This window comes from Geotrypetes seraphini, chromosome 13, assembly GCF_902459505.1.
Source record: "Geotrypetes seraphini chromosome 13, aGeoSer1.1, whole genome shotgun sequence".
Classification (NCBI taxonomy): Eukaryota; Metazoa; Chordata; class Amphibia; order Gymnophiona; family Dermophiidae; genus Geotrypetes; species Geotrypetes seraphini.
In genome coordinates this window covers 56,163,171-56,191,113 of record NC_047096.1, presented here as the reverse complement: position 1 = coordinate 56,191,113, position 27,943 = coordinate 56,163,171, and the positions used below count along the sequence as shown (strand labels likewise).

The 27,943-nt window shown below is 47.9% G+C and overlaps 1 protein-coding gene across 2 annotated transcripts in view; it reads right to left on the bottom strand.

The window, feature by feature from the left end:
• CNTNAP1 (contactin associated protein 1) overlaps positions 1–27,943 on the bottom strand; it is a 412,393-nt gene that overhangs the window by 301,954 nt on the left and 82,496 nt on the right. For both annotated transcript variants that reach the window (XR_004536808.1, XM_033918597.1), the window contains exons 8-10: positions 22,844–23,105; positions 15,001–15,156; positions 14,664–14,835 (exon numbers count right to left, since the gene is read on the bottom strand). Coding sequence is in view for 1 of the 2 variants with exons in the window: in XM_033918597.1 (XP_033774488.1) it covers positions 14,664–14,835; positions 15,001–15,156; positions 22,844–23,105 (590 nt within the window). In the remaining variant the exon portion in view is untranslated. The remainder of the gene's footprint in view (positions 1–14,663; positions 14,836–15,000; positions 15,157–22,843; positions 23,106–27,943) is intronic.

Sequence of the window (27,943 nt, the reverse complement as noted above, 5' to 3'; positions counted from 1 at the left end):
GGACAGTATTGTCTGGAACAGAATTGAGGCAGCTTGTGATTTGGGGGGAACGCAAACAGGTCTATCTGAGGAGTTCCCCAAAGAGAGAATATCTGACGCAAGACCGTGGAGTTGAGCATCCATTCGTGTGGTTGGAGAAATCTGCTGTGAGAATTCTTCTCTCCTTGAATATAGACCACTCTGAGGAATATTTTGTGAGCAATAGCCCAATTCCAAATTTTCTTGTCCTCTTGATAAAGAATGAGAGAACCTGTTCCTCCTTGTTTGTTTAAGTAATACATTGCCACTTGATCATCCGTGTGTATTGTCACAGGGTAGGCCCTGCGACTGAGCAGGGCAGAGAAAGGACGCCTATGCCTAGGGCTAGGCAAGGGAAAATTCTCGCCCAAAGAAATAAAACAATACCCACACCAACACCTCAGCCCAGAACTACAGCCAGACAAGGAAGGTTCAGTGAAGAGCAGGGAAGTACCTATTTGTTTTCGCCGAAGTTAGAGAAGGGAGAACAATGGGTAAGGGGAACTAAAGGTACTCGGGATATTGTTACTAGGGGGAGGATGCACCACACATCTTCTAACCTGCATGGGGGACACAATTTCAGGCAACACCAGGAACATTCTAGTCCTCAATTTAGCCAGGAACAAGCCACACCTGTTGCTCATTATCCTGAGGCTTATAGGGACCAGCAGCAGTGCTCAGAAAGGAGGCTGCCACTGAACCAACCCACATTGTACCAGAGGAAACGCATGGAGACAGGAGATCAGTTTCAAGCGCACGCAGCAATGTACGGCATAACACCCAGGTCAGATCCAACTGTTTAGAAGCTGAAAGGTTAGATGAATGCATGAGAGAAGCTTCAGACAGTGAAGACTTTGTAGACCAGGAAGAAGCCATGGACTATAAAGAAGGAAATGGTGATTCTGACCAGTGGGCTATGGAAACCAATGGGGTTTAAGGAAGTTAGACTAAGGCTGGTTGTGCTAGTTAATGGGCTGGCTGTCTCTCTGACCTTAAGTCAAAAGAAAGATTACTGCTTGTGTGGGTTTATTGCCTTCCTTATGAAACCAAGAACCCATAAAATTTTAGGCTGTGGCAATTAGCATTGCCCAGCCTTGGCAGTCTCTTTGGAGACCTTTTCTTTTGAAGTTTTGCCTTAGACTGGATTGTGGGTCCTAGTTGGGAGGGTCCACAGCCAATGGTCATTGTGGGAGGAGGTCCCTTCTGCCCTGATAGCTCTGCAATCCAGTGAGTTCAGAAGGCAGGTTCAGTCTAAAGCTGCCAGAAGTGATTGCCAACAGAGACTGTATCCAACTAACATGAGAGTATTTTGCAAGTATTTTGATCTATGGACTATTGCCTAGATGTAATGAAGAGTCATTTTGGACTATTATTGAGAAACACAAGTTTTATTTTTCTTTTGGAACTGTGAAGGCAATGAGGGTTGTGAAAGCGGAAGTTCCTATTGGAATAAAAGAACTTTGTTTTGGAAGCAAAAACTGGGCCTGTTTTTCATTTGATCCACCAACTCCAATCAGTACTGATAAACCCCTCAGTCAGCACCGTGTGATCTGGGCTCTTTCGGTCACTCCCGCTTGGGCGCGGCCCAGCCTTGGTGATACACGGTGATAGTATTAGTAGGACTTGATTGGATATCATATGCTGAAAAGTTTTGAGAGCATTGTGAATGGTCCTGAGTTCCAAGAACATAAGAACATAAGAACATAAGTAGTCGCCTCCGCCGGGGCAGACCAGAGGTCCATCCTGCCCAGCGGTCCGCTCACGCGGCGGCCCATCAGGCATATTGCCTGAGCAGCAGTCCCTGACTAATTTTATACCTACCTCTACACTTATCTCTAAACCTTCCACTGCTCTTATCTGTACCCCTCAATCCCTTTGACCTCCAGGAACCTATCCAGGTCTTCCTTGAAACCCTGTACTGTGTTATTTCCTATCACGGCTTCCGGAAGGGTGTTCCATGTGTCCACCACCCTCTGTGTGAAAAAAAATTTCCTTGCGTTTGTTCTAAACCTGTCCCCCTTCAATTTCATCGAGTGTCCCCTTGTTCTTGTGGTTTCTTTCAAATTGAAAAATCTGTCCTTGTCAACCTTTTCGATGCCCCTCAGGATCTTGAAGGTCTCTATCATATCTCCTCTGAGTCTCCGCTTCTCCAGGGAGAACAGCCCCAGCCTTTTCAGTCTGTCAGTGTATGTAAGGTTTTCCATACCCTTAATCAGTTTAGTTGCTCTTCTCTGGACTCCCTCAAGCATTGCCATGTCCTTTTTGAGGTACGGTGACCAGTACTGTACACAGTATTCCAGATGGGGGCGCACCATAGCCCGGTACAGTAGCAGGATGACTTCCTTCGTTCTGGTCGAGATACCCTTCTTAATGATACCTAGCATTTGGTTTGCTTTCCTCGAGGCTGTGGCGCACTGTGCTGACGCCTTCAATGTCGTGTCTACCATCACTCCCAGGTCTCTTTCCAGCTTACTGACCCCTAGCATTGTTCCCCCCATTTTGTAAGTGAACATCGGGTTCCTTCTCCCTATATGCATGACCTTGCATTTCCCCACGTTGAAGAGATTGATGTGGCATTGCTGCTCTTCGGCGGACCAGTGACTTTGTGTGCGAAGTCCATCCAGATGAGCTCCCCAAGCATATTTGAAGGAGTCTATGGTCAGAACTTTATGATGTGGAGGGATTTGAAACCACAGCCCGTGAGGAGGACAAAAAGTCGATCTGCCTTTCAGACCACCTGGGTTTGCTGAACATAAGAGCAAAGGACCCTACAAACATCCAATTTGCGCAACTGTCTCTGTTCTAAAGTGCCCTCCCGACTACCCAAGCCCAAGAGGACCATGGACTGGTTGACATGAAAAGGCGAAACCACTTTCAGCAGAAAAAGAAGGAAATGGTCGCAGCACAACGCACTCCCTAGAAAACTCCAGGAAGGAAGGTCTACAAAGAAAACCTGCAGCTTGGAAATGTGTTTCACACAAGTAATGGTCACCAAAAAGTCCACCTTAAGAGTAAGGTCCTTCAGTGTGGAGGAGCCCAGAGGCTCAAAATGAGGGCGCACAAGCAAGGCCAGCACCAGATTGAGATCGCAGGCTGGAACCGGAGGTTGGAGCAATTTGGCCACTCTCAAAAAACAAATCACATCCAGTGAAGAGGTCAAACGCTTACCATGCAGAACCACGAAATATAGACAAAGCTGCAAGTTAAACCCAGAGGAAAAAAATAGACCAAGCCTCTGTCCAGGCCATCCTGCAAGAACTCCAAGATGTGAGGCAAAGGGCAAAGGGGAACCACATCCATACAGAACACCACTCCTCAAAGATACGCCAAACATGCACACAAGCCAGGAACCCACAAGAGTAGAGATCACCTTAACTGAATAACCCTTCTTACTTAGGCATTCCCTTTCAACAGCCAAGCCGTAAGTCAAAAGGGACATGGATCGAACATTGGAATGGGTTAGCGAATCAGAAGGTCAGGCGAGAGGGGCAGTGGAAAAGTACCTGCCATGAGAAGACGAACCAGAGCTGCATACCACGTGCACCTGGACCAGTCCAGAGCCACCAGGATCACACAGCTGATGCGATGTGCTGAGAAATCCGAAGAAGGACTCTGCCCACCATCAACCACGGGGTCCTCTGTTGGCCAAGGCTGCACCAGAGCATCCAGCCTGTCGGCTTGAAGATATCTGCGCTGACTGAAGAATCGTGGCACTTTGGGGTTGACCATCAGGTCCATGGCTGGCCAGCCCTAAGCCTGCACAATCAACTTGAAGCTGTGGAACTGAGACACCATTTGCTGGGATTCAGCATGTGATAACTAAGGAAGTCCGTCTGAACATTCTCTGCTCCCGCAATGTGAGAAGCCAAGAGGACCAGTCAGTGAGCCTCTGTCCAAGCCATGAGCACAGCAGCCTCCTGCGCCACCAGACGACTCCCGGTTCCTGTATGACGACTTATGTAAGCCACTGCTGTAGCATTGTCCGAGAGAACCAACTTGCCCGTCAGCAACACCTGGAATGCTAGCAATGCCAACCAGATGGCTTTGGTCTCCAGAACATTGATCGACCAAGACGCCTCCTCTGGAGTCCAGCTGCTCTGAGCCAAGCGACCGAGAGACATTGAGCTCCCCAACTGAAGAGACTGGTGTCCATGACAAGCACTGTCCACTGAGGCTGATCCAGACTCACTCTCTGCACCAAATTGGAAGACAACAGAAGCTGCAATGAACGTGACATAAACATGCTCGAGAAATGGGCTGCGAGATGGCAAATGAGGTTTAACGTGGATAAGTGTAAGGTGATGCATGTCGGTAACAAAAATCTTATACACAAATACAGGATGTCCGGCGCAGTACTCGGAGAGACCCCCCAGGAAAGAGACTTGGGAGTACTGGTAGATAAGTCAATGAAGCCGTCGCACAATGTGTGGCGGCAGTGAAAAAGGCGAACAGAATGCTAGGAATGATTAAGAAGGGGATCACGAACAGATCGGAGAAAGTTATCATGCCGCTGTACCAGGCCATGGTACACACTCAACTGGAATACTGTGTTCAGCACTGGTCGCCGTACATGAAGACACAGTACTACTCGATAGGGTCCAGAGAAGAGCGACTATAATGGATAAGGAGCTGGAGGAGTTGCCGTACAGTGAGGGATTATAGAAACTGGGCCTCTTCTCCCTTGAAAAGAGGAGACTGAGAGGGGACATGATCGAAACATTCAAGATAATGAAGGGAATAGATTTATTAGATAAAGACAGGTTGTTCACCCTCTCCAAGGTAGAGAGAATAAGAGAGCACTCTCTAAAGATAAAAGGGAATGGATTCCGTACAAACGTAAGAAAGTTCTTCTTCACCTGGAGTGGTAGAAAACTGGAACGCTCTTCCGGAGGCTGTTATAGGGGAAAACACCCTCCAGGGATTCAAAACAAAGTTAGACAAGTTCGTGCTGAACCAGAACATAGGCAGGTAAGGCTAGTCTCAGTTAGGGCACTGGTCTTTGACCTAAGGGCCGCCGCGGGAGCGGACTGCTGGGCACAATGGACCACTGGTCTGACACAGCAGTGGCAATTCTTGTGTTCTTATGTTCTCTATCCAATTCTCTGGTCACCCAGTCAAAGAAATTGATCAGATTTATCTGACAAGGCCTAGTGAATCCATGTTGCCTCTGGTCCTGTAATCCACAGGATTCCAGAAACATGACCATTCTGTTTTAAAAGTGTTTCCATTAATTTGCTTACCACAGAAGTTAGACTTACCGGCCTGTAATTTCCTACTTCTTCCTTACTTCCACTTTTGTGCAGAGGGACCACAACCGCCTTTCTCTAGTCATCCAGTACCATTCCCGACTCTAGAGCCGGATCGAACAGGGGAATGGGGCTCTGAGTCAGAAGATCGGGCAAAAGAGAAAGAGGATCAGACACTAGATGGCACACCAGATCCACATACCATGGACGTTGGGTCAAATCCGAAACCACCAGAACCACAAGACCCGGGTGACGAACAATGCGGAGTAGAACTCTGCCCACTAATTGCCACGGAGGGAACACTTACAACAGCCCCTCAGTTGGCCATGGTTGAACCAGAGCATCTAGACCCTCAGACTGACCGTCTCTGCGATGACTGAAGAAGCGGGCGTTTTGGCATTGACACTCATGGCCATCAGGTCCATGAGGGGCTGACCCCAAGAGTGCACTATCAACTGAAAGGCCACCTGGCTTTTACACCACTCTCTGGGATCTAGCGCATGTCGACTGAGGAAGTCCACTTGAACATTCCCCACTCTGGCTATGTGGGAGGCCAAGATGTCCTGAAAATGAGACTCTGCCCAGACCATGAGCAGAGCCACCTCTTGCGTCACCTGAGTGTTCTTGGTGCCCCCCTGATGATTGACATAGGCCACTGCCATGGCATTGTCCAACAGAGGAAAGAGGCAGCCATCTCAATCTTTGCTACCTCCTGACCATCAGACTCAATGTCAAGGACCCGCTCAGCCCACAGAAACATGGCCCGAGCCACCAGTCCTGCAGAAAAAGCTGCCTGGACCCCCAAGGCAGACATATTAAAATTCAGTTTAAGAATGGTCTCCAACTTATGATCCTCAGAGTCCCGTAAGACAGAACTGCCCTCGACAGGCACAGTATGCCATGCTGCCATAGCTGAGATCACCGCGTCCACCACTGGTGACTTTAAGGTAGCCCTATCCCCCACCGGGACGGAATAAAAACAAGCCAAGGAGCACGCAAACTGAAAAGACGCCACCGGCAAAGTCCCCTGTACCAGGATAATATCCAGAAAAACCAGATGTATCGGACAAGAGTGGGAAGCAGAGGACATCCCCCAAAGAAGAAGGTCCTCCACACTCAGGGTCTCAGGCGGAGTCTCCTTTAAGCACAACACCGAGATCTGCTGAATCAGATCTGAGAGCTTGTCCCTCTGAAAAAGGCGCACCATTAACGCCTCCTCGCTGGTAGACAGAAAAAAAACAACTAAGTCCCCAGTACCAGCGGCCATCCCCTCGAGAAATTCCTGGAGGTCTCCTCAAGGGTCCAGATCCTTATGCATTAGATAAAACGGTTCATAGTCGAAAACGTGCAGCATAATCGAGCACCAACAATACCGAGCAGACAATCGCGCGCAGGACATCTTCGTGCTGGACTTAAACTTAATTTTAAAGTGCTCTGAGGGGGGGCAGGGTTTGGGGAGGGAACACCCGCAGTTAAGTTAGTACTGTTTGCCGTTAGGTGGGGGTGTTGGGGGGGAACCCTCCATTATAGAGGGAAGAGGCATTTTTTCCTTTTTTAGGAAAAAACATCAATTTCCTCTGTAATGTGGGGGGGTTCCCCCCACCCCACCCCCAACAGCAGCGTAAACAGTACTAACTCAACTGCGGGGGTTCCCTCTCCAACCCCCCCCCCCTCGGAGCACTTTAAAATTAAGTTTAAGTTCAGCGCGCTGATGTCCTGCGCGTGATTATCTGCTCGGTATTGTCGGCGCTTGATTGTCTTGCACACTTTTGTCCCGTCACTGATAAGGTTCATAGTCGAAAATGCGCAGGACAATCGAGCGCCGACAATACTGAGCAGACAATTGTCCCGTCACCGATAAAACTCTCATCAGACAAGTCCTCATAGGTGGGCGCCTGGACGAGGGAGGAGGTGAGGGGATGCGAAAAGAATTAAGGGGTCCAAACAGCAGGGAGCACGGAGGGAACACCCCCCTCCCCCTGGGACACAAGCAGAACCCCCGGCCGCCAAAATATGCTTTACACAAAGCAGAAAGAAAATGAGGGGGAAGAACTCCCGGCGGCTCCATGGGACTCCCTGCCCCAGCAGGGGACCCAGCTGAAACCTGTCCCTGTTATGTCAAAACAGGGAGAAGGCACCTGAGTCTAAATACAAGATGGAGGGGCTATCTGAGGAAAAACGGCAAAAAACGCACCAAAAATAATCTAGGGCTTGTAGCAGCGGAGAAGGCTGAATTGTCCCAGCCTCCGAAGCAGACAAAAGTTGGCATCAGCTGAGAGAAAAAAAACAGCTAATAGGAAATATACTACTACTGATAACAACAACTTTATTTTTCTATACTGCCAACACCAAAAAAGTTCTAGGCGGTTCACAGAAAGCACAGTTACTTACCGTAACAGGTGTTATCCAGGGACAGCAGGCATATATTCTCACATGTGGGTGACGTCATCTACGGAGCCCCAGCGCGGACAGCTTTTCAAGCAAACTTGATTGAAGTTTCAAGTTTGCTATGCTGCACCACGCATGTGCATGCCTTCTTGCCCACTAGAGGGCGCATCCCCACCTCGTGGTCCTCAGTTCCATAGCCAGCAAAGAAGCCATCCCTGGGGAGGAGGGCGGGTTGTGAGAATATATGCCTGCTGTCCCTGGATAACACCTGTTACGGTAAGTAACTGTGCTTTATCCCAGGACAAGCAGGCATGATATTCTCACATGTGGGTGACCTCCAAGCCAACCAAAAAAGGGCAGGTGGGAGGATGGCAATTTAGGAAAACAGATTACGCAAAACTGACTGGCCAAACCGGCCGTCACTCCAGGATAACGTATCCAGGCAGTAGTGGGAGGTGAAAGTATGAACCGAAGACCAAGTGGCAACCTTGCAGATATCCTCCACTGGAGTAGACCGGAGGAATGCCACAGAAGCTGCCATCGCTCGGACCTTATGTCCCGTGACCCGACCATGAAGCGCGAGACCAGCCTGAGCGTAGCAAAAAGAAATACAAGCAGCCAACCAGTTGGACAAGGTGCGCTTGGAAACAGGACGTCCCAACCGATTAGGATCAAAGGACAAAAATAAATGAGGAACCTTCCGATGAGACTTGGTGCGTTGAAGATAAAAGGCCAACGCTCTCTTACAGTCAAGCGTGTGAAGCGCCGCCTCCCCAGGATGAGAGTGGGGCTTCGGAAAAAACACCGGAAGAACAATGGACTGATTGAGGTGGAAATCAGACACAACCTTAGGTAAAAATTTAGGATGGGTGCGAAGAACCACCTTGTCATGATGGAACACAGTAAAGGGCGGGTCCGCAACCAAAGCCTGCAGCTCGCTAATCCGACGAGCGGACGTGAGCGCAAGCAAAAAGATCACCTTCCAAGTGAGAAACTTAAGATGAGATTTGTCAATAGGCTCGAAGGGAGGCTTCATCAGTTGAGCCAAAACCACATTAAGATCCCAAACTACAGGAGGAGGTTTCAAAGGAGGATTAACATTCACTAGACCCCACATGAAACGAATCACCAGAGGATGAAGAGAGAGAGATCGACCCTCGATATGCCGATGGAAAGCAGCAATCGCACTGAGATGCACCCTAATGGAAGTCGTCTTCAGCCCAGACTTGGACAAATGCAACAAATATTCCAGAACTGAAGACACCGGAACCGAACTCGGATCCAGATGATTCGAGGAACACCAGGAAGAAAATCTGGTCCACTTCTGAGAATAACAAAGCCTAGTCGAGACCTTGCGCGAGGCTTCCCGAACCTCCCTCACAGACTGAGAAACCTGTGAAGTCACGGGGAAAGGAACCAAGCCGTCAGATGTAAAGACTGAAGATTGGGATGCAACAGCGAACCCCGACTCTGAGACAGCAGAGAGGGAAAGACAGGCAGAAGCAGAGGCTCCCTGACACTGAGTTGAAGGAGCAGGGAGAACAAGTGCTGACGAGGCCAACGAGGCACAATGAGAATCATAGTGGCTCTGGACGCCTTGAGATGAACCAACGTCCTCAAGATCAGAGGGAAAGGAGGAAACGCATAAAGGAACCTCCCTCCCCAGTCGAGAAGAAAGGCGTCGGCCTCGAGACGGTCCGGGGAGTACATCCGAGAACAATAGAGGGGCAGTTTGTGAGTCTCCGGGGAGGCAAACAGATCCACCTGAGGAGTCCCCCAGCGGTCGAAGACCTCGCGCAGAACTCGGGAGTTTAGCGACCACTCGTGCGGCTGGAGAAGACGACTGAGTTTGTCGGCCAGACAATTCTTCTCTCCCTGAATGTAAACCGCCCGCAGGAAGATGTTCTGGGAGACCGCCCATTCCCAAAGGCGCAGGGCTTCCCGGCACAGGGACCAAGAGCCCGTTCCCCCTTGTTTGTTCACATAATACATGGCCACCTGGTTGTCCGTCTGCACAAGGACTACCTGATCGTGCAGCAGGTGGCAGAACGCTCGAGCAGCCAGAAAAATGGCACGAAGTTCTAAAACATTGATGTGACAACTCTGGTCCTCTGCCGACCATAGATCTTGAGTCCGCAGACCGTCCAGATGAGCTCCCCACGCGTACTCCGAAGAGTCCGTGGTCAGGACCTTGCAATGCGGAGGAACGAGAAAGAGCAAACCCTCGGAAAGATTGGAAGAGTTGGTCCACCAACGGAGCGAGCGTCTCAAGGAAGGAGTCACAGTTATAGGGGAGGAGACTGGGTCCCGATCCTGACGCCACTGGGAGGCCAAGGTCCACTGAGGAAGCCTCAGGTGCAAACGGGCGAACGGAGTGACATGGACCGTCGACGCCATGTGGCCGAGCAGAACCATCATGCGCTGCACCGAAACTGAGGGCAGCAACGAAACCTGGCGACTCAATCGAAGCAGGACCTCCAACCGTGGCGGGGGGAGGAACGAATGGAGGCGAACCGTGTCCAGCACGGCCCCGATAAACTGAAGGGATTGAGTCGGGCACAATTGAGACGTGGGGAAGTTCACTTCGAACCCCAGACGTTGAAGGAAGATGATAGTCTGTCGGGTCGCTGAAATAACCCCTTCCTTGGAGGACGCCTTGATCAGCCAATCATCCAGGTAGGGAAACACCTGCAGCCCCCGAGATCTCAGGGCTGCCGCGACCACCACCATACACTTCGTGAAGACTCGAGGGGACGAAGCCAGTCCAAAGGGGAGGACCCGATACTGGAGGTGCAACTCCCCCACCTGGAACCTGAGGAACTTGCGGAAGGCGGGATGCACCGGAACATGAGTATATGCTTCCTTCAGGTCCAGGGAGCACATCCAGTCCCCCGATTCTAACAGAGGGTATAGGACTGGAAGGGACAACATACGGAACTTCTCCCGGACAAGGAACTAGTTGAGCCTCTGGAGGTCCAGAATGGGGCGTAAGTCCCCTGTCTTCTTCGGGACCAAAAAGTAACGGGAGTAAAACCCCCATCCCCTTTGGTTCGGGGGCACGGGCTCCACCGCCCGAAGGCTCAACAAGGACCTGGCTTCCGACAGGAGAAGAGGAAGCTGGTCTCGACAGCCAGGAGAAGCCCCCGGCAGATGTTCTGGCGGCATGGCTAAGAAGTTTAGCGAGTAACCCTGGGAGATGATCCGGAGCACCCAAGCGTCCGACGTGATCTCGGCCCAGGCTGGAAGAAAGGCCTGCAATCGGCCCCCGATAGGAAGGGGGTCCTTTGACAGTGCGGAGGGGGCCCGCCCCCAACCGCGCATCACGTCAAAAAGACGGAGCCGGTTTAGACACCCCTTGCGCTTGAGGCTTTGGTTGGGACACTCTGCCCTGCTGAGGGAGACGCCGGGGCGGAGGCCTCGAGAAAGCCGGCGTCGACTTCTGCGGGTATCGCCGCGGAGGAGGTCTAAACGGCTTCTGCGGTGGGGCCCGGGGTTTAGGACGGACCAATGAGGCAATAGAGCGCTCATGTTCAGACAAGCGTTTGGTCGCCGCCTCCAAGGACTCATCGAACAACTCGGAGCCCACACGTGGAAGATTGGCCAGACGTTCTTGCAAGTTCGGGTCCATATCCAGGGTACGAAGCCATGCGAGACGGCGCATTGCCACCGCAAAGGCGGATACACGAGAGGCCAACTCAAACGCATCGTAAACTGCGTGAAAAAGGTAGAGACGCAGCTGAGACAAATTGGCCATAAAGGTACCAAAATCCCCCTTGTGGGAATCCGGCATGACCCCATAATACCTGAGCAACGCCTTCACCATCTGCCTTAAATAGGATGAGAAGGTGAATGCGTAATTAAGGACCCTGGCAGCCATCATGGAGTTGGAATAGAGGCAACGACCAAACTTGTCCAGGGTCCGTCCCTCCCGCCCGGGGGGGACCGCAGCAGAGACCCTAGAAGGCTGAGACTTCTTCAACACCGACTCCACCAGCAATGACTGGTGGGACAGCTGTGCTTTGTCGAAGCCTTTGCAAGGGACCGTATGGTACTTCCACTCCATCTTTGATGGAACCGCTGTGACTGTAAGAGGGGAGTCCAAGTTTCTCAGGAAGGTCTGATGTAGAACCCTGTTGATAGGCAGACGAGGAGTCTCCCTTGGGGGAGAGGGCAAATCCTGCTCCTCCAAAAATTCCTTCGTGTATTGAGAGCCTGATATAAGGTCAAGGTCCAAAGCCCTCCCCAGCTCAAGCACAAATCTGGAAAAGGAGGAGGGCTTCGAAGGCGGAGAGGGAGATCGAGAAGCCCGCGTCGCCAAAAAAGAAAGGGAAGCCTCACGGGAGTAACGAGGCTCCTTACCGGTGCCAGACCCCGAACCCCAAGAAGCCACACCCAGCGACCTCGACGGGGTCGGGGACCGCCCATGCCCCGAGGAACCCCTGCGGGAAGTCCCCGGGTTATGAGGCACCGAGGCATGCCCCTTCCGTCTCGGCGAAGAGTCCCTCGAAAACTCCACCTCGGAGGAACAGAAAAGTCTCGGATTATCGAGGCGGAGCTCGGAGACCCGCAGGGTCTCAGCCTCGGTCAGCGTTGACATTTGGGCTTCCTCGGCCGATGCTTCGCCCGAGGCCGACCCGAGGGAGAGGAGCCCCGGGAGGACCTCGACGAGGAAGAAGAGGAAGAGATCCTCCGAACCCTCTGCACCTTGTCCCGAGGCCGCACGCTCCGCTCAGGCTGGTCAACCGAGGTCGAGGGCAAGGTCGAGGCCGAAGCCACCCCGGGGGCCGAAGTCGAGGGTACCGAGACCGAGGCCGCCGAAGCTGGGGCTGATGAGGCCGAAGACGGCTGGAGGTGCACGAGGGCACCGGACAGTTCCGAGGCAATGAGCGCACGGAGCAAGTCTTGAAAGACGGGAACCCCCATCTTAGTCGGCAGATCCTGGGCCGGCGGGTGCTCCCTCGAGTGCGACCTCGGTCTCGAGAATTCCCGCGGGGCACCCGACTTCGACGCTCGGGGCGGGGCCGAGGACGGCCCACCCGCCCCCGTCGATGAGCCCGAGGATGACTTCTTCGAGGCTGGAAGAGAAGAAGGAAGTGAGGACTTACTCACCGTTGACTTCGGGGTCGAGGACGCTGGCCTCGACGAAGCAGGCTGTCGGGGCGAGGTCGAGGGAGTCGAGGCCGAGGTCAAGGCCGGGGCCGAAGCCGAGGTCGAGGCCTTCCCCGCCGCGGGGTCGACAGCGAAGAGTTCCGCCATCCGAGCGCGACGGCGGCGGAGAGCTCTCGGCTGAAAAGTAGAGCACCGAGTGCAGGAGTCGGTCGGGTGCTCAGGACCCAGACAAAGTAAGCACCACCGGTGGGGATCGGTGATGGAAAGCAGCCGATCGCACCGGGTGCACTTTTTAAAACCCGTCAAGGGATGGGACATGGGCCCAAAAACTGGCCGGGAACGAATGAGGTCCCGCGGCCGCGGCTACCGGGAGCCCCCGGAGCCGAACGAAAAAGATTCTTTTTTTTTTTTTTTACGAAAAAAGACACACGAACAAAATAAAAACACAAATTAAGCACAGCGACCGAGAAAAAACCACTCAGCCGCGGTGTCAGAAGGCAAATTAGAAGAGCACAAATTCCACAGGGCTTCTGGCTCCGCGGAAAAAACTGAACTGAGGACCACGAGGTGGGGATGCGCCCTCTAGTGGGCAAGAAGGCATGCACATGCGTGGTGCAGCATAGCAAACTTGAAACTTCAATCAAGTTTGCTTGAAAAGCTATCCGCGCTGGGGCTCCGTAGATGACATCACCCACATGTGAGAATATCATGCCTGCTTGTCCTGGGATAATAAGAGGACTGGACATTCCAGTGATGATACAAAGCACACAGGAAAGAAGTATAATATTTCAATAGTGAAAAATACAATAAGAAACAATGACATAGTCATCAGTCAAATAACAAATTTTTTGAACAAATAGGTCTTAACCAATTTTATAAAGGTGCAATAAGATGCAGATTGTTGAATCAGGTCGTCTAACCATACTTGAACTTTACCTGCTTGATAAGCCAAAGATCGATCAAAATATTTTTTATAACGGCAATTTTTGAAAAGTAAATAAACAAGTATGCCAAGTAGGCCTAGTCGAAGAGTACCATTCAAAATGAGAGAGGAGATAATAATATCTTATAACAAACAAAGGCGGCTGAGGAAATCCCTCCGTGGGCGGCAGGGGAAGACGGGGCTTCCCTGAAAACCACTGCCGACTCGCAAGGTACTAGCGGCTGGGTTCCCTGGACGTTGGTACCTGCTGCCGACGAGGCTCCTCCAGCCCAAACAGCTGCTTTCAGACTGGTCACGAGTGCCTTGCATCTGGACCAAATTGTACACCTCTTCCCCTGAGAAGTGCTCAATTGGTCCATACGTGACCTAGCTAGAAGAAAAGTGCTGGTTAGTTGAAAACTACAGTAATTTACAGCATATTTAAAGAGAAAGCAGCCCTTCAGACCGGCACTACCTCAAGATTTATTTTTTTTTAAAGAACAGATTCCACTGGTTCTCAAAGCAGTATGTCTTGCTTGAATTAGGGGGGGAAGGCTTACTGCTGAGGCACCGCTAAAAAATGTTGGGGAGGTGGAGGAAAGGGGGGAGGGCCTCAGCACGTGACCCACAGGTTTGACACCCCCGAGGTCGGACAGACCCCCAAACAGGGTCCACCCAAGCTCAATCTGGCACTAAAAAGGGGACTAAGAGTCCTAAACAAATTCCAACAGCTCTACCAAGGGAGATGGGTACAGCTCACCACACCTGCTGGAGACTGAGAGAAGATTGAGGTAATTAGGGAGGAATCACATTATATGTACTATTCCAAAGTTTTGCCTCGGTCTCCACCTGCTGGTCATGATGAGATATAACCCACTTGTAAAATTAACCTATGCCAGTCTGGAGAGTTGCTAAAGAATTAGTTTATTTATATGGCAGGGGTGGAGAAATGGGTGTAGGGTAGAAGGGAAAATGCCTACCTGTCAGCAATTGCACAGACATTGAACATGACCTCAGAATATCTTCCCAGTCTGCCAAGTTGCATAAGGGTCAAATCCACGAGATTCCCATCCACGTACAGCAACTGCATACATCCATGGAATGCTGTCTGGTTTGACTGGCAGCCCGAGTCTCCTGCTGGCTTTGGACACCCTATAAAACAGTCAGTTTAAATGAAAATTTACAAGAATTTCCCTAGAAGATACTGAGTGGGGGCATTTGATCTTTTTACAATTAACAAAAAATAATTAAAAAAAAAAATCAATCATACAAAACTTTCCAAATCAGAGAGGTGCATCGCTGCATGGATTCACTCACCTCCAAAAAAGTACACATCCCCACTCAGAAGCTGGAACTCAGTGGGATAATTAACTCTGAACTCGGCACCTTCATCCTCATCAATGATAACCACAGCAGAACCCTCCCTTGCCACCAGAAGAACAGCATGCCAGAAACCATCATTGAGCCGGTAGCCTATAATGTAAAAACAGGAAAAAAAAAAGAGCAAATATGGAAACAATCCCAAGCACTGGGATATGTGATGTTTTCTCCCTGACTCAACAGAAGATCTGGAGTATCCTTTGTTTGCAAGTCATTATTGGCTTCTTGTCAAGGCCCACATTATTTTTATTTCTTTATTGCTTGGTCTTTAAAAACCTTAAATGGTGATGCACTTGAGGGTTTTTCTTTCATGTTTCAACTTTTAGGTGGCAGGCATAGTGAATGTTTAATTTTGTCTTTTCCATCGATGAAGGGCGTGAAGTGTAAATCTGCTCATGAAAGGTCTTTTGGTTATGGTGCAATTAGTATCTGGAAATCTTTAAACTTTCATCTAATGTCAACACATGGAATGAGGCTAGAAAGAGGCTGAAAACGCACACTTTTAAAAATCAAGTTTGTATGCATTGATTGTAATCTGCCTTGTTTAAAGAAGGAATATAAATAATATACTATTTCAAACTCTGCACTGCTTCTTGTGATCCTGGTCAACTCACTCAATCATCCACTACCCCAGGTACATTAGATAGATTATGAGCCCGCTGGGACAGATAGGGAAAATGCTTGAAGTATCTGCATGTAAACTGCTTTGAGTGTGGTTGTAAAACTACAAAAAAGGCGGTATACAAGTCCCAATCCTCTAAGATTACAGATTTGATGATATTGTTACCTGCTTTGAACCTGATTGATTAGGTATTTGGTGGGATACAAATCCTTTACATAACATAAGCTATAATTTATTTACTTATTTAATTCGTTTTCTATCCCATTCTCCTCAACGAGCTCAGAACAGGTTACAGGTTAACCATACATAATATATAGTTAAGAACATAAGCAATGCCTCCGCTGGGTCAGACCTGAGGTCCATCGTGCCCAGCAGTCCACTCATGCGGCAGCCCAACAGGTCCAGGACCTGTGCAGTAATCCTCTATCTATACCCCTCTATCCCCTTTTCCAGCAGGAAATTGTCCAATCCTTTCTTGAACCCCAGTACTGTACTCTGCCCTATTACGCTCTCTGGAAGCGCATTCCAGGTGTCCTCCACAAGTTGGGTAAAGAAGAACTTCCTAGCATTTGTTTTGAATCTGTCCCCTTTCAACTTTTCCGAATGTCCTCTTGTTCTTTTATTTTTCAAAAGTTTGAAGAATCTGTCCCTCTCCACTCTCTCCATGCCCTTCATGATCTTGTAGGTCTCTATCATATCCCCTCTAAGTCTCCTCTTCTCCAGGGAAAAAAGTCCCAGTTTTTCCAATCTCTAAGCATATGAAACGTTTTCCATACCTTTTATCAGACATGTCGCTCTCCTCTGAACCCTCTCGAGTAGCGCCATATTTTTCTCTAGGTACGGTGACCAATATTGGACTCCAGATACAGCCCCACCATCGCCCGATACAACGGCAGAATGACTTCTTTCGTTCTGGTTGTAATACCCTTCTTGATTATACCTAGCATTCTATTCGCTCTCTTAGCGGCCGCTGCGCACTGTGCCATAGGCTTCATTGTCATGTCCACCATTACACCCAAGTCCCTTTCTTGGGTACTCTTCTTCAATAACATCCCTCCCATCGTATAGCTGTACCTCGGGTTTCTGCTTCCCACATGGGTTAATGGGTTACAATTTGCCATAGTTACAGTACAAGATTTTTCAAAACACGTTTTTATCCTAATGTGACACGTACAGATCTAGTAGCAATATATATTTGTGTCCTTTGTGACTCATCCACCAATACCACACCCTCCTCACTTCATTGCCAGCAATGACAGGAAATAGTGAGCTTGAGTAATTTTTACGTCTCCTCTAAATTTATGCTCTGTGTGACTGCACTACTCATATAGCTCTTGGAACAGTGTTGCTCAAGGGCCTTCACTCCCAGTGGCTATTAGCTGCCATCCAGAAAGATCACTTGTATTGAAACTAATTTTAAAAGATGTTTCACAGGTATGTGTACCAAAGTGGATGGGTAAAAGTATGCACATACCTTCCTTTAGAAAATAGATGTTACCTTACTATGTATATTTTCCATCAAAAGTTAGATGGTCCATTATAAAATGATCTTCATTAACAGCTTTGGTGCAGTGGATCAGAAAACACTTGTTAATGTTCCATTGCAATACTATGCAAATAGGGGCATGAACAGAAGGAACAGGAAAGTTTGAACAAGTTACTGATGCATGTTTTCAGCCTTATCTGCTGTGAACTGCCTAGAACCATTTGTGGTCTGGTAGTATAAACGAACAAATTATTAAGAACATAAGAATTGCCACTGCTGGGTCCGACTAGTGGTCCATCCTGCCCAGCAGTCCGCTCAAGTGGAGGCCCCTAGGTCAAGACTAGTGCTCCAAATGAGTCCAGTCTCACCAGTTTAGCATGAACTTGAAAAACTTCGTCTTGAAACCCTGGAGGGCGTTTTCCCCTATAACAGACTCCAAAAGAAACATAGAAATTGACGGCAGAAAAGGGCCTCAACCCATCAAGTCTGCCCACACCAATGACCTACTCCCTGACTTTTATTCCCCTAGAGATCCCACGTGAATATCCCATTTTCTCTTAAAATCTGACACGTTGTTGGCCTCAATCACCTGCTGAGGTAGCTCGTTCCAATGATCGACTACCCTTTTGGTGAAGAAGTACTTCCTGGTATCACCATGAAATTTCCCTCCCCTGACTTTCAGCGAGTGCCCTCTTGTAACCGAGGGCCCTGTAAGACAGAAGATATCATCTTTGACCTCTATACGCCCCGTAATATACTTAAAGGTCTCAATCATGTCTCCCCTCTTTCTTTGTTCTTCCAGCGAGTACATCCGCAGTTTTTTTAGCCTTTCTTCGTCCGTGAGTTCCCTGAGCCCCAAGACCATCCTGGTAGCCATTCCCTGAACTGACTCAATTCTCAACACATCTTTCCGGTAGTGCGGTCTCCAGAATTGAACACAATACTCTAGATGAGGTCTCACCATGGATCTGTACAGCGGCATTATGACTTCAGGTTTTCTGCTGACAAAACCCCTACGGATGCAGCCCATCATTTGTCTTGCCTTGGACGAAGCCTTCTCCACCTGATTGGCAGCCTTCATATCATCACTAATGATCACTCCTAAATCACGTTCTGCCGTGGTCTTGAACAAGATTTCTCCATTTAGTGTGTAAGTTCTGTGTGGATTTTTTTTACCTAGGTGCATCACTTTACATTTTTTAGCATTGAAGCTTAGCTGCCAGGTTGACGACCACTGTTCCAGCTGCCGTAGGTCCTGCGTCATAGTGTCAGGCATACTGTTTTTACCTACTATGTTGCATAGTTTGGCGTCGTCGGCAAACAGTGACACTTTTCCTCTAAGCCCTTGGATCATATCTCCTATGAATAAATTGAATAGAATCGGCCCTAAGACGGAGCCCTGTGGTACTCCACTCGTCACTGCTGACGTTTTGGAGGGGGTACCGTTTACCATCACCCTTTGAAGCCTACCGCTTAGCCAATCTCTAACCCATGTAATGAGTGTATCCCCTGATCCCATAGATTTTAGTTTGTTCAACAGCCTGCGGTGTGGGACGCTATCAAAATCTTTGCTGAAGTCCAAATAAATCACGTCCAGGGACTCCCCGGCATCCAGATGACTAGTCACCCAGTCAAAGAAGTCAATCAGATTAGATTGGCAGGATCTTCCCCTGGTAAATCCGTGTTGGCGTGGATCACGTAGATTTTCTTTGTCTAGTATTTGGTCGAGTTTCTGTTTGATCAGTGTTTCCATGAGTTTGCACACTATGGATGTGAGACTCACCGGTCTATAATTTTCTGTTTCTGTTCTGCAGCCCTTTTTGTGGAGTGGAATTACGTTAGCTGTTTTCCAGTCCAGGGATACTCTTCCCGTGCGCATGGAAAGATTGAAGAGCACAGATAGTGGTTCAGCTAGAACTTCACACAGCTCTCTGAGCACCCTGGGGTGTAGATTGTCTGGTCCAATGGCTTTGTCTACTTTGAGTCTTGAAAGTTCGTAGTAGACGCTACTGGGTGTAAACTCGAAATCTTGAAACAGGTCTTTTTGGCTGTCTCTTGTCTGTAGTTGTGGTCCAGCTCCCGGTGCTTCACAGGTGAATACTGAGCAGAAGTATTTGTTTAGTAGTTCTGCCTTGGTAGAATCAGATTCCGCGTAGTTTCCATCTGACTGCCTAAGGCGCTCTATCCCATCTTTGTTTCTCTTCCTGTCGCTAATGTACCTGAAGAAGGATTTATCCCCTTTTTTAATGTTCCGTGCTAGATCTTCTTCTGTTCGTAGTTTGGCCTCCCTGACTGCCTTTTTGACAGCTTTCGATCTGACCAGATAGTCTTCCTTTGCCTCCCTCTTCCCAAGATGTTTGTAGGTGATAAAATGCTTCTTTTTTCTTTTTAATGAGGTCCGAATTTCCTTGCTGAACCATTGTGGTCTTTTGTTTCTCCGGTGTTTGCTTACTGTATTAATGTAGCGGTTAGTTGCTTCGTTCAGGATGGATTTCAGATTTGACCACATAGTTTCCGGATTGTCAGTTTCTGCATGGTTTTGCAGCTCTTGATGGACAAAGTCTCTCATGTGGTCGAAGTCTGCGCCCCTAAAGTTGAGGACCCTCGTTGCTGTGTTTGATTTAGAGAAGCCTTTCCTGAGGTTGAGCCATACCATGTTGTGGTCACTGGAGGCCAACGTGTCTCCTACTGATACCTCTGAGACACTGTCTCCATTGGTGAGTACCAGGTCCAGTATTGTCTGTTTCCTTGTGGGCTCTAATACCATTTGTTTGAGTTGTGCACCCTTAATGGAGTTAATATTCTTCTGCTACCACTCGTAGTCGCGGAGAGTGTGTTCCAATCTGCATCTGGCATATTGAAGTCCCCTAACAGTACTGTGTCACCACGCAAAGTGATGTTCTCTATGTCTTCAATCAATTCCTTGTCTTTTTCTTTCTGTTGTCTTGGGGGTCTGTATACCACACCGAGGTAAAGGCATTTTTCATTCCCTCTGGCCAGGTTTACCCAAAGTGATTCCCCTGTGTATCTAACCTCTGTGATTCTGGTAGTGTTGATATTATCCTTAGTGTATAGTGCTACCCCCCCCCCCCCCCCTCCTAACTTGCCCTCTCAGTCTCGACGAAGTAGATTGTAGCCTGGTATAACCATATCCCACCCATGCGAGTCTGTGAACCAGGTCTCGGATATCGCTACTACGTCAAGGTCAGCATTCCTTATCTCTGTTTCTAGTTCCAGGATTTTGTTGCCCAAGCTGTATGCGTTAACATACATAGCTCTCCAAACCTGTGAAGAGATGCCTGACCCATTTAGTGTGGCTCCTATTTTTTTGTGTATGCTATGGGTACTTACCCTAGGCTCAGAAGTGTGGGTGCTACTTGCTTCCCCAGGGTGGATCCTTGTTGCTCTGGAATGTGTGTATGTACCCTCCCCCAACTTACCTAGTTTAAAGCCTTCCGAAGTAGGCGGGCTAGTCGATGTCCAAATACTTTCGTTCCAGTTTTCTACCACTCTCTGGGTGAAGAAGAATTTCCTTACGTTTGTACAGAATCTATCCCCTTTCAGCTTTAGAGAGTGTCCTCTCGTTCTCCCTACCTTGGAGAGGGTGAACAGTCTGTCTTTCTCTACTAAGTCTATTCCCTTCAGTATTTTGAATATTTCGATCATGTTCCCTTGCAGTCTCCTCTTTTCAAGGCAGAAGAAGCCCAGCTTCTCCAATCTTTCACTGTATGGCAACTCCTCCAGCCCCTTAATCATTTTAGTCGCTCTTCTCTGGACTCTTTCCAGTAGTACCGTGTCCTTTTTCATGTATGGCGACCAGTGCTGGATGCAGTACTCCAGGTGAGGGCGCACCAGGGCCGGTACAGCGGCATGATAACCTTCTCCTATGTGTTCATGATCCCCCTTCTTGATCATTCCGAGCATTCTGTTCGCCCTTTTCGCCGCCGCAGCACATTGTGCAGATGGCTTCATGGACTTGTCGATCAGAACTCCCAAGTCCCTTTCCTTGGAGGTCTCTCCAAGTACTGCCCGGACATCCTGTATTCGTGCATGAGATTTTCGTTCCCGACATGCATCACTTTTCACTTATCCAAGTTGAACCTCATTTGCCATGTCGATGCCCATTTCTTGAGCTTCATTATGTCATGTTGCAGATCTTCGCAATCCCCCTGTGTCTTCACTACTCTGAACAACTTCGTATCGTCCGCAAATTTAATCACCTCACTTATCGTACCAATGTCCAGATCATTTATAAAGATGTTGAAGAGCATGGGTCCAAGCACCGAGCCCTGTGGCACTTCAAAACACTGCTGCTCACGTTTTATGCAAGGCCAAATGCAGAGATCATGCCACAGCTCTTCTAATGCATTTACCCTAGTTGTCAATAAAATATAGGAATAAATACAAAATTTTAACACGAACTCATAAGGCCCTCCATACCAGTAAACCAAGCGATTTGGCATCCTTTGATGTGTAGGTTTAGGGAACAGTATGAACTGCAAAAGTTTCTGATTTTCAAGATGCATCCATGGATTGACAAATTCCTTCAGAATCATGCTTATTGTCTTTAATTTCTGGAATATCTAGGGGAAAGGTTTGAGAAAGCTTCAAAAGGAATTTCATATAAATGATGAAATGGAGCCCATCTTCTTCTTCAGAAAAATATTCAGGATGAGTGACAAGTGAACTGAGCCAATGGAGACTGGTCAACTTGAATTTAGTAGTTAATAGAGACTGGAGATATTGAAGAGTAAGTTATTAGCCAGGTTCTGCTAGATTTGTGAGGGCAAAATATTGCAAGTTCATTTCCTGGTCATTATAGCATGGTTGTTTTTTTTTATTAAAAGTCTGGTGAGTCTGCTTTCTTTTAAGCTGGAGCATCCTGATTTATTTCTACTTTAGGTGTCAACTTACTTGAAATGACAGGGTGGTCCTTTCTGTCAGGATTGAGAATGCAAAAAAACTCTTCTAGTGTGAAGGGAGGAATAAGAATTTGAATATCTGCTGGTATGACTTACTGGTTGCAACGCAGGTATTTGGTAGCTTGTAGCTATATCACATTAGCAGTAAGCCTCACAAGGGTACACTTTGCTTTCTTATACAGCTTGAAATGCTTATCATCAACTGTTTTGGGTATTGCTGTGGTTTTTGGATATGTTGATGTAGTGGAGATTTGTTTGAAGTTTAAAGTCAGAATTTAGTCAATCTTGTCATTTCCCAGACCCACAAAAGCCAAAGTCACAGCCAAAGTATCTGAGATCCTTTTGAGTTAATAAGCACCAGAGACTCCATTTAATTCAAAATAAGAAAGCAGTGAGCATCTATTTGCTAACATGCATGAAATACACTGAAGTTATGAGGGTACTATAGGAGATCTGGCACTTGCCTAGTGAGTGTTCTGGAACTTGAACAAGACATGAAAAACAGTGGTCTAACAGGTAGTGTCACCTGCAATTTGGAAGCATTAGACCCAGTGTTTATGGAGAAAGTTTACATTTTTCCACACCTCACTGAGTTGGAAATTGATGGAAATTGATTTACATAAGAACATAACAATTGCCGCTGCTGGGTCAGACCAGTGGTCCATCGCGGCCAGCAGTCCGCAGCAGTCAGTTAATAAGACACAATCTTACAATTTTACAAATATTTGAACACAATGGTTTATCTCATACCTGCAGCAAACTCCACTTTCTTCATTCCAGGATGTGCAATGGACACGTTAATCTGACCTTCACTCAAGGTCATTTCCAGATATCCCATTTTGTCAATGAATTTGGTGAAGAGAAGCAAGCCGACAGTATCCCAGGTTCGAAATTTGAAGCTGACTGAAACCTTACTCTTTCCAGGGATCCCAGGAACCCAGAGGTAGTTATTAATGCCAGCAAACATCACAGGCAGGTAAGGTGGGTTCAGACAGTAAAGACCAACATCACCCTGCAAGTAAAATAAAAACTGGTAATTAGGACAAACATGACAAGACAGATACTAATCAGTGTTCTCCCCAGAAATTTTTTCCAGCTGGGTGGCATGAAAAGTAGCCGGGTGGGGTGGGATGTGGAAATTTGGTGGTGGGGAAAATTAAATGTGTACTATCTTTATTAGTTAAGTTATTATTAATTATTTTCCAATGCTCAATATAACTCCTTTTTTAAGGTTTGACACTTGTGCCAGAATATTTTACTAAATTTAAGAAGTATCCAATTCTAGAAGTGAATAATTAGATATTTGCCCTCTTTCAAATGGTATAGAGGTTTAAAAAAGCGAAATGCGTTAATGAAGTCATTAGGTTCAATCTAGCCATTTATTTCTGCATGAATTTAAACAACTAAAAAAAAATAGTTAAATATAGCTCATCCAAGAAATGGCTCTACAGCACCTCGAATAATGTTTTGATCACTAGGTTCCTTCCTGAAGTCTCACTGAGGATATGAAATAAATGTGATCTCCACTTCCAGACCTCTAACACATGGAGAGGTGTTAATGAGCCTTGAAAGATACCTGTGTGATTGCACTACAGCAAAATAAAAAAGTAGCAGATAAAGGGCTAGATTCACGAACCTGCCCAATCGGTTCCAACCAGTGCCCGAGCCGGGCAGGTCCAATGGATTCTCGAAAGTTGAATATGCAGATGGGAGCAATTGGAGGAATGCCCCCATCTGCCTGCATGGATTGCTGGTGTGCGATCCTGACGTATGCGTAGACCATCTGTAGATGGTCTGCGCATGCGTCTAGATCCGTCCACGACTTTTTTTTCTACTTTTTAACCCAACGAGCCCATGGTTTTAACCTGCTTAAAACCCGCGGGTTAAAACCACGGGATCGCAGTGTGGGGAAGGGCAGGAAAGATTCGGGGCGGCAGGCAGGAGAAAACCGGGGTGGAGATGCGGTGATTCAGGGCGAGCAGGCAGGAGAGATCTGGGCAGAGCAGGGCGGTGATGCGGTGATTCGGAGCAGAGCAGGCAGGAGAGATCCAGGGAAGAGCAAACACGCTCAAGAAATGGGCCGCAACATGGCAAATGAAGTTCAACATGTTTAAGTGTAAGGTGATGCATGTCGGTAACAAAAATCTTATACATGAATACAGGATGTCCAGGGAGGTACTTGGAGAGACCCCCCAATAAAGAGACTTGGGAGTACTGGTCAACAAGTCGATGAAGCCGTCCGCGCAATGTGTGGCGGCAGTGGCAAAAAGGGCAAACAAAATGCTAGGAATGATTAAGAAGGGGATCACGAACAGATCAGAGAGGGTTATCATGCGCCAGTGTGGTTAGGAGAAGGCAAAGGGGGTGAAGAGGCTATAAAAGGGGTGAAGAGGCTATAAAACAAACCCACCAGTATGTTTTGGAAAAAAAAAAAAACCAATTGGGCAGGAAAATTGAATCAAAAAATCGATTCAATAGGCTGAATCGAATCAAATCAAATTTTTTTTTACTGAATCGGGCAGCACTAGTATTCACATAAGGTCATCTCTACTCTTTTGGGGTCCTGGAAATTTTCCACTTCTCATGCTTATGTGCGGGTTTGGCGTATCTTTGAGAAGTGGTGTGCTGCACGTGGAGTGGTCTCCTTTAGCGCTTCTCTACCTCACATCTTTGAGTTCTTGCAGGATGGCCTGGACAGGGGCCTTGCTTGGTCTTCTCTCTGGGTTCAGCTTGCGGCCTTTCGTGGGTTGTTACGAGGTCAGCACCTCACTGCCATTTCTGATGTCATTCATTTCATGCGGGCAGCCAAGTTGCTCAGGCCTCACGTTAAACTGTCTGTTCCATCTTGGGATCTAAATCTGGTCTTGTCTGTACAGGTGCGCCCACCCTTCGAGCCTTGGGGGCCTGCACATTGAAGAACCTTATCCTTAAAGCAGTTTTCTTGGTGACAACTGTTGTCATTCTTTGGTATTAATACATAATGGTTGGATCATCATAAAGTTTCAATCATGCTTCATTTTTTTTATGCCGGTCTGATTCAGTCACGGGCATGTTTATGGAAGAATTAAGGCCAGTACTGGGCAGACTTGCATGGTCTGTGTCTGTATATAGCCGTTTCGGGGAGAATGGGCTGGGGAGGGCTTCAATATAAGAACATAAGACTTGCCACTCCTGAGTCAGACCAGTGGTTCATAGTGCCCAGCAGTCCGCTCCCGCGGCGGCCCCTAGGTCAAAGACCAGTGCCCTAACTGAGACCAGCCCTACCTGTGTAACATTCCGGTTCAGCAGGAACTCGTCTAACTTTGTCTTGAATCCCTGGAGGGTGTTTTCCCCTATAACAGCCTCTGGAAGAGCGTTCCAGTTTTCTACCACTCTCTGGGTGAAGAAGAACTTCCTTACATTTGTACGGAATCTATCCCCTTTTAACTTTAGAGAGTGCCCTCTTGTTCTTCCTACCTTGGAAAGGGTGAACAAACTGTCTTTATCTACTAAGTCTATTCCCTTCATTATCTTGAATGTTTCGATCATGTCCCCTCTCAGTCTCCTCTTTTCAAGGGAGAAGAGGCCCAGTTTCTCTAATCTCTCACTGTATGGCAACTCGTCCAGCCCCTTAACCATTTTAGTTGCTCTTCTCTGGACCCTTTCAAGTAATACTTTGTCCTTCTTCATGTACTGTGACCAGTGCTGGACTCAGTATTCCAGATGGGAGCATACCATGGCCCGGTACAGCAACATGATGACCTTCTCCGATCTGTTCGTGATCCCCTTCTTAATCATTCCTAGCATTCTGTTTGCCCTTTTTGCCGTCGCCACACATTGCGTTGACGGCTTCATTGACTTATTGACCAGTACTCCCAAGTCTCTTATATGACCCCAATAATACAGGGTAGACAAGATAGTGGATTGTACTAATATCCTAAAAGAAGCCAAATCAAATAACTTTTTTATGGTTCTGATTTTCCACAAAATCGGAAAACATTTTTAAATCATTTGATCTCAAAGGATAAGTATCGATCTAAAGTTATTCCCAAGTCCTTAATATTGGTAGCTATTTCAAAATTTTGGCCATTAAGTTGAATGGAAGTCTCCGTAAGTTTGTCATTAGGACTGGCTAGAAAGATCCTAGTTTTTTCAGGTTTGGACTTCATCGTCCATTGTTCTATTTTTATCAGAATATTTGAAATTAAATTGTTCAATTTGGATGAAAAAGATTTCATCGGTATTAATATAGTGATGTCATCGGCATCACTATATTAACATTCAGACTTTGTAATAAATTAACCAAGGGAATGTTGGCGATAATGGAGAACCATGGGGGACTCCACAAGTATTTGTCCATGAGGAAGAATATTTGCCTGCACTGTAAACTTGGAAAGATCTATTTTTTAGAAAGCCCTGGAACCATTTCTGTATGCCGCTTATCAATAGCTGAGACCACCGCGTCTACCACTGGTGATTTCAAAGTAGCCCTATCCTCCCTCTGGGATGGGATACAGACGAGCCATTTAGCATGCAAAACGAAACGGCAACTCTGGCATATTCCACTGCTCCAGGACAATATCCAGAATATCCTGATGCATAGGAAAAGAACTGGAAGCAAAGCAGACCCATTTAAGGAGAGGATCCTCTACACGTGGGGTCTTAGGTGGCACCTCCTCAAAGCGCAACACCGAGGAGACCTGCTGAATCAGATCATGGAGCTTGTCCCTCTGAAAAAGGCACAGCACGGACACCTCCTTGCTTGTAGATGGAAAAGCCGAGGCCCCGGTACCAGCAGCTGTCCCCTCGAGAGGGCCCTGGAGGCCTCCCCAAGGGTCCAGGTCTTTGACTAGGTTAACACGCTCCTCAGACCACAGGTCTTCGTCTCAGGCCACCCATGTGCGCTTGGACGAGGAAGAAGGAGTTGGGGTCGCTAAAGGAGTAGAAGGGTGCAAAGCCACAGGGGGTGCAGAGGGTAACCCCCTCCCCCCGGGACCACCACAGAACCCCTGGCCGCCTGAAAATAAGCCTTGCATAAAGGAAAAAATAAATCAGGGGAAAAAAACTCTGGCGGCTCCATGGGACTCCCTACCACAGCAGGGGACCCAGTTGAAACCTGCCCCTGTTTTTCCAAGATGGGGGGAAGGTCACCCAAGGCTTGAAACAAGATGGATGGGTTTCTTGTCAAAAATGGCGAAGATCCCACCAAAAATAACCCTTCTGCAGCCTGTAGCAGCTGGGAAGCCTGAACTGTCCCAGCTGCTAAAGCAGGTAAACCGGCATCAGCTGTGAGGGAATCCCCAGCCGCTACGGTGGTAAGGAAACCCTTTATTCTTACCGTTGGCAGCTGAGGAAATCCCTCCGTGGCCGGCGGGAGAAGCCCGGGCACCCCTGCTGTCAGCTGCCGATTCGCGAGAGACACTTGTAGTGGGTAGCCCTGGCCGCCGGCACCTGCTGCCAATGAAGCTTCTCCATTGCTCCGGCTTGCATAGGCCGGTTGCGAGTGCCTCGCATCTGGAGCAAAATGAGGACTTTTTCCCTTCTAAAGTGCTCATTGCTCCATAAGCAACCTAACTAAAGAAAAGTGCCAGTTAGTTGAAAAATACAGTAATTTACATTAAATTTAAAGGGAAAGCAACCCTTCAGACCAGCACTGCCTCAGGATATATATATTTTTTTTATATACAGAACAGACTCCACTGGCTCTCAAAGCAGTACGCCTTACTTGAATTGGAACAAAACAACAAAAGATCCCCCTCTCATCAATACTGGGCAAGTCTCTAAAATTAATATCATCAGATAACATTTAAAGGCTTTTAAATATTTAAATGTGCTCATAAGCTCTTCAGCAAGGCGCTACAGCAGCGGTAC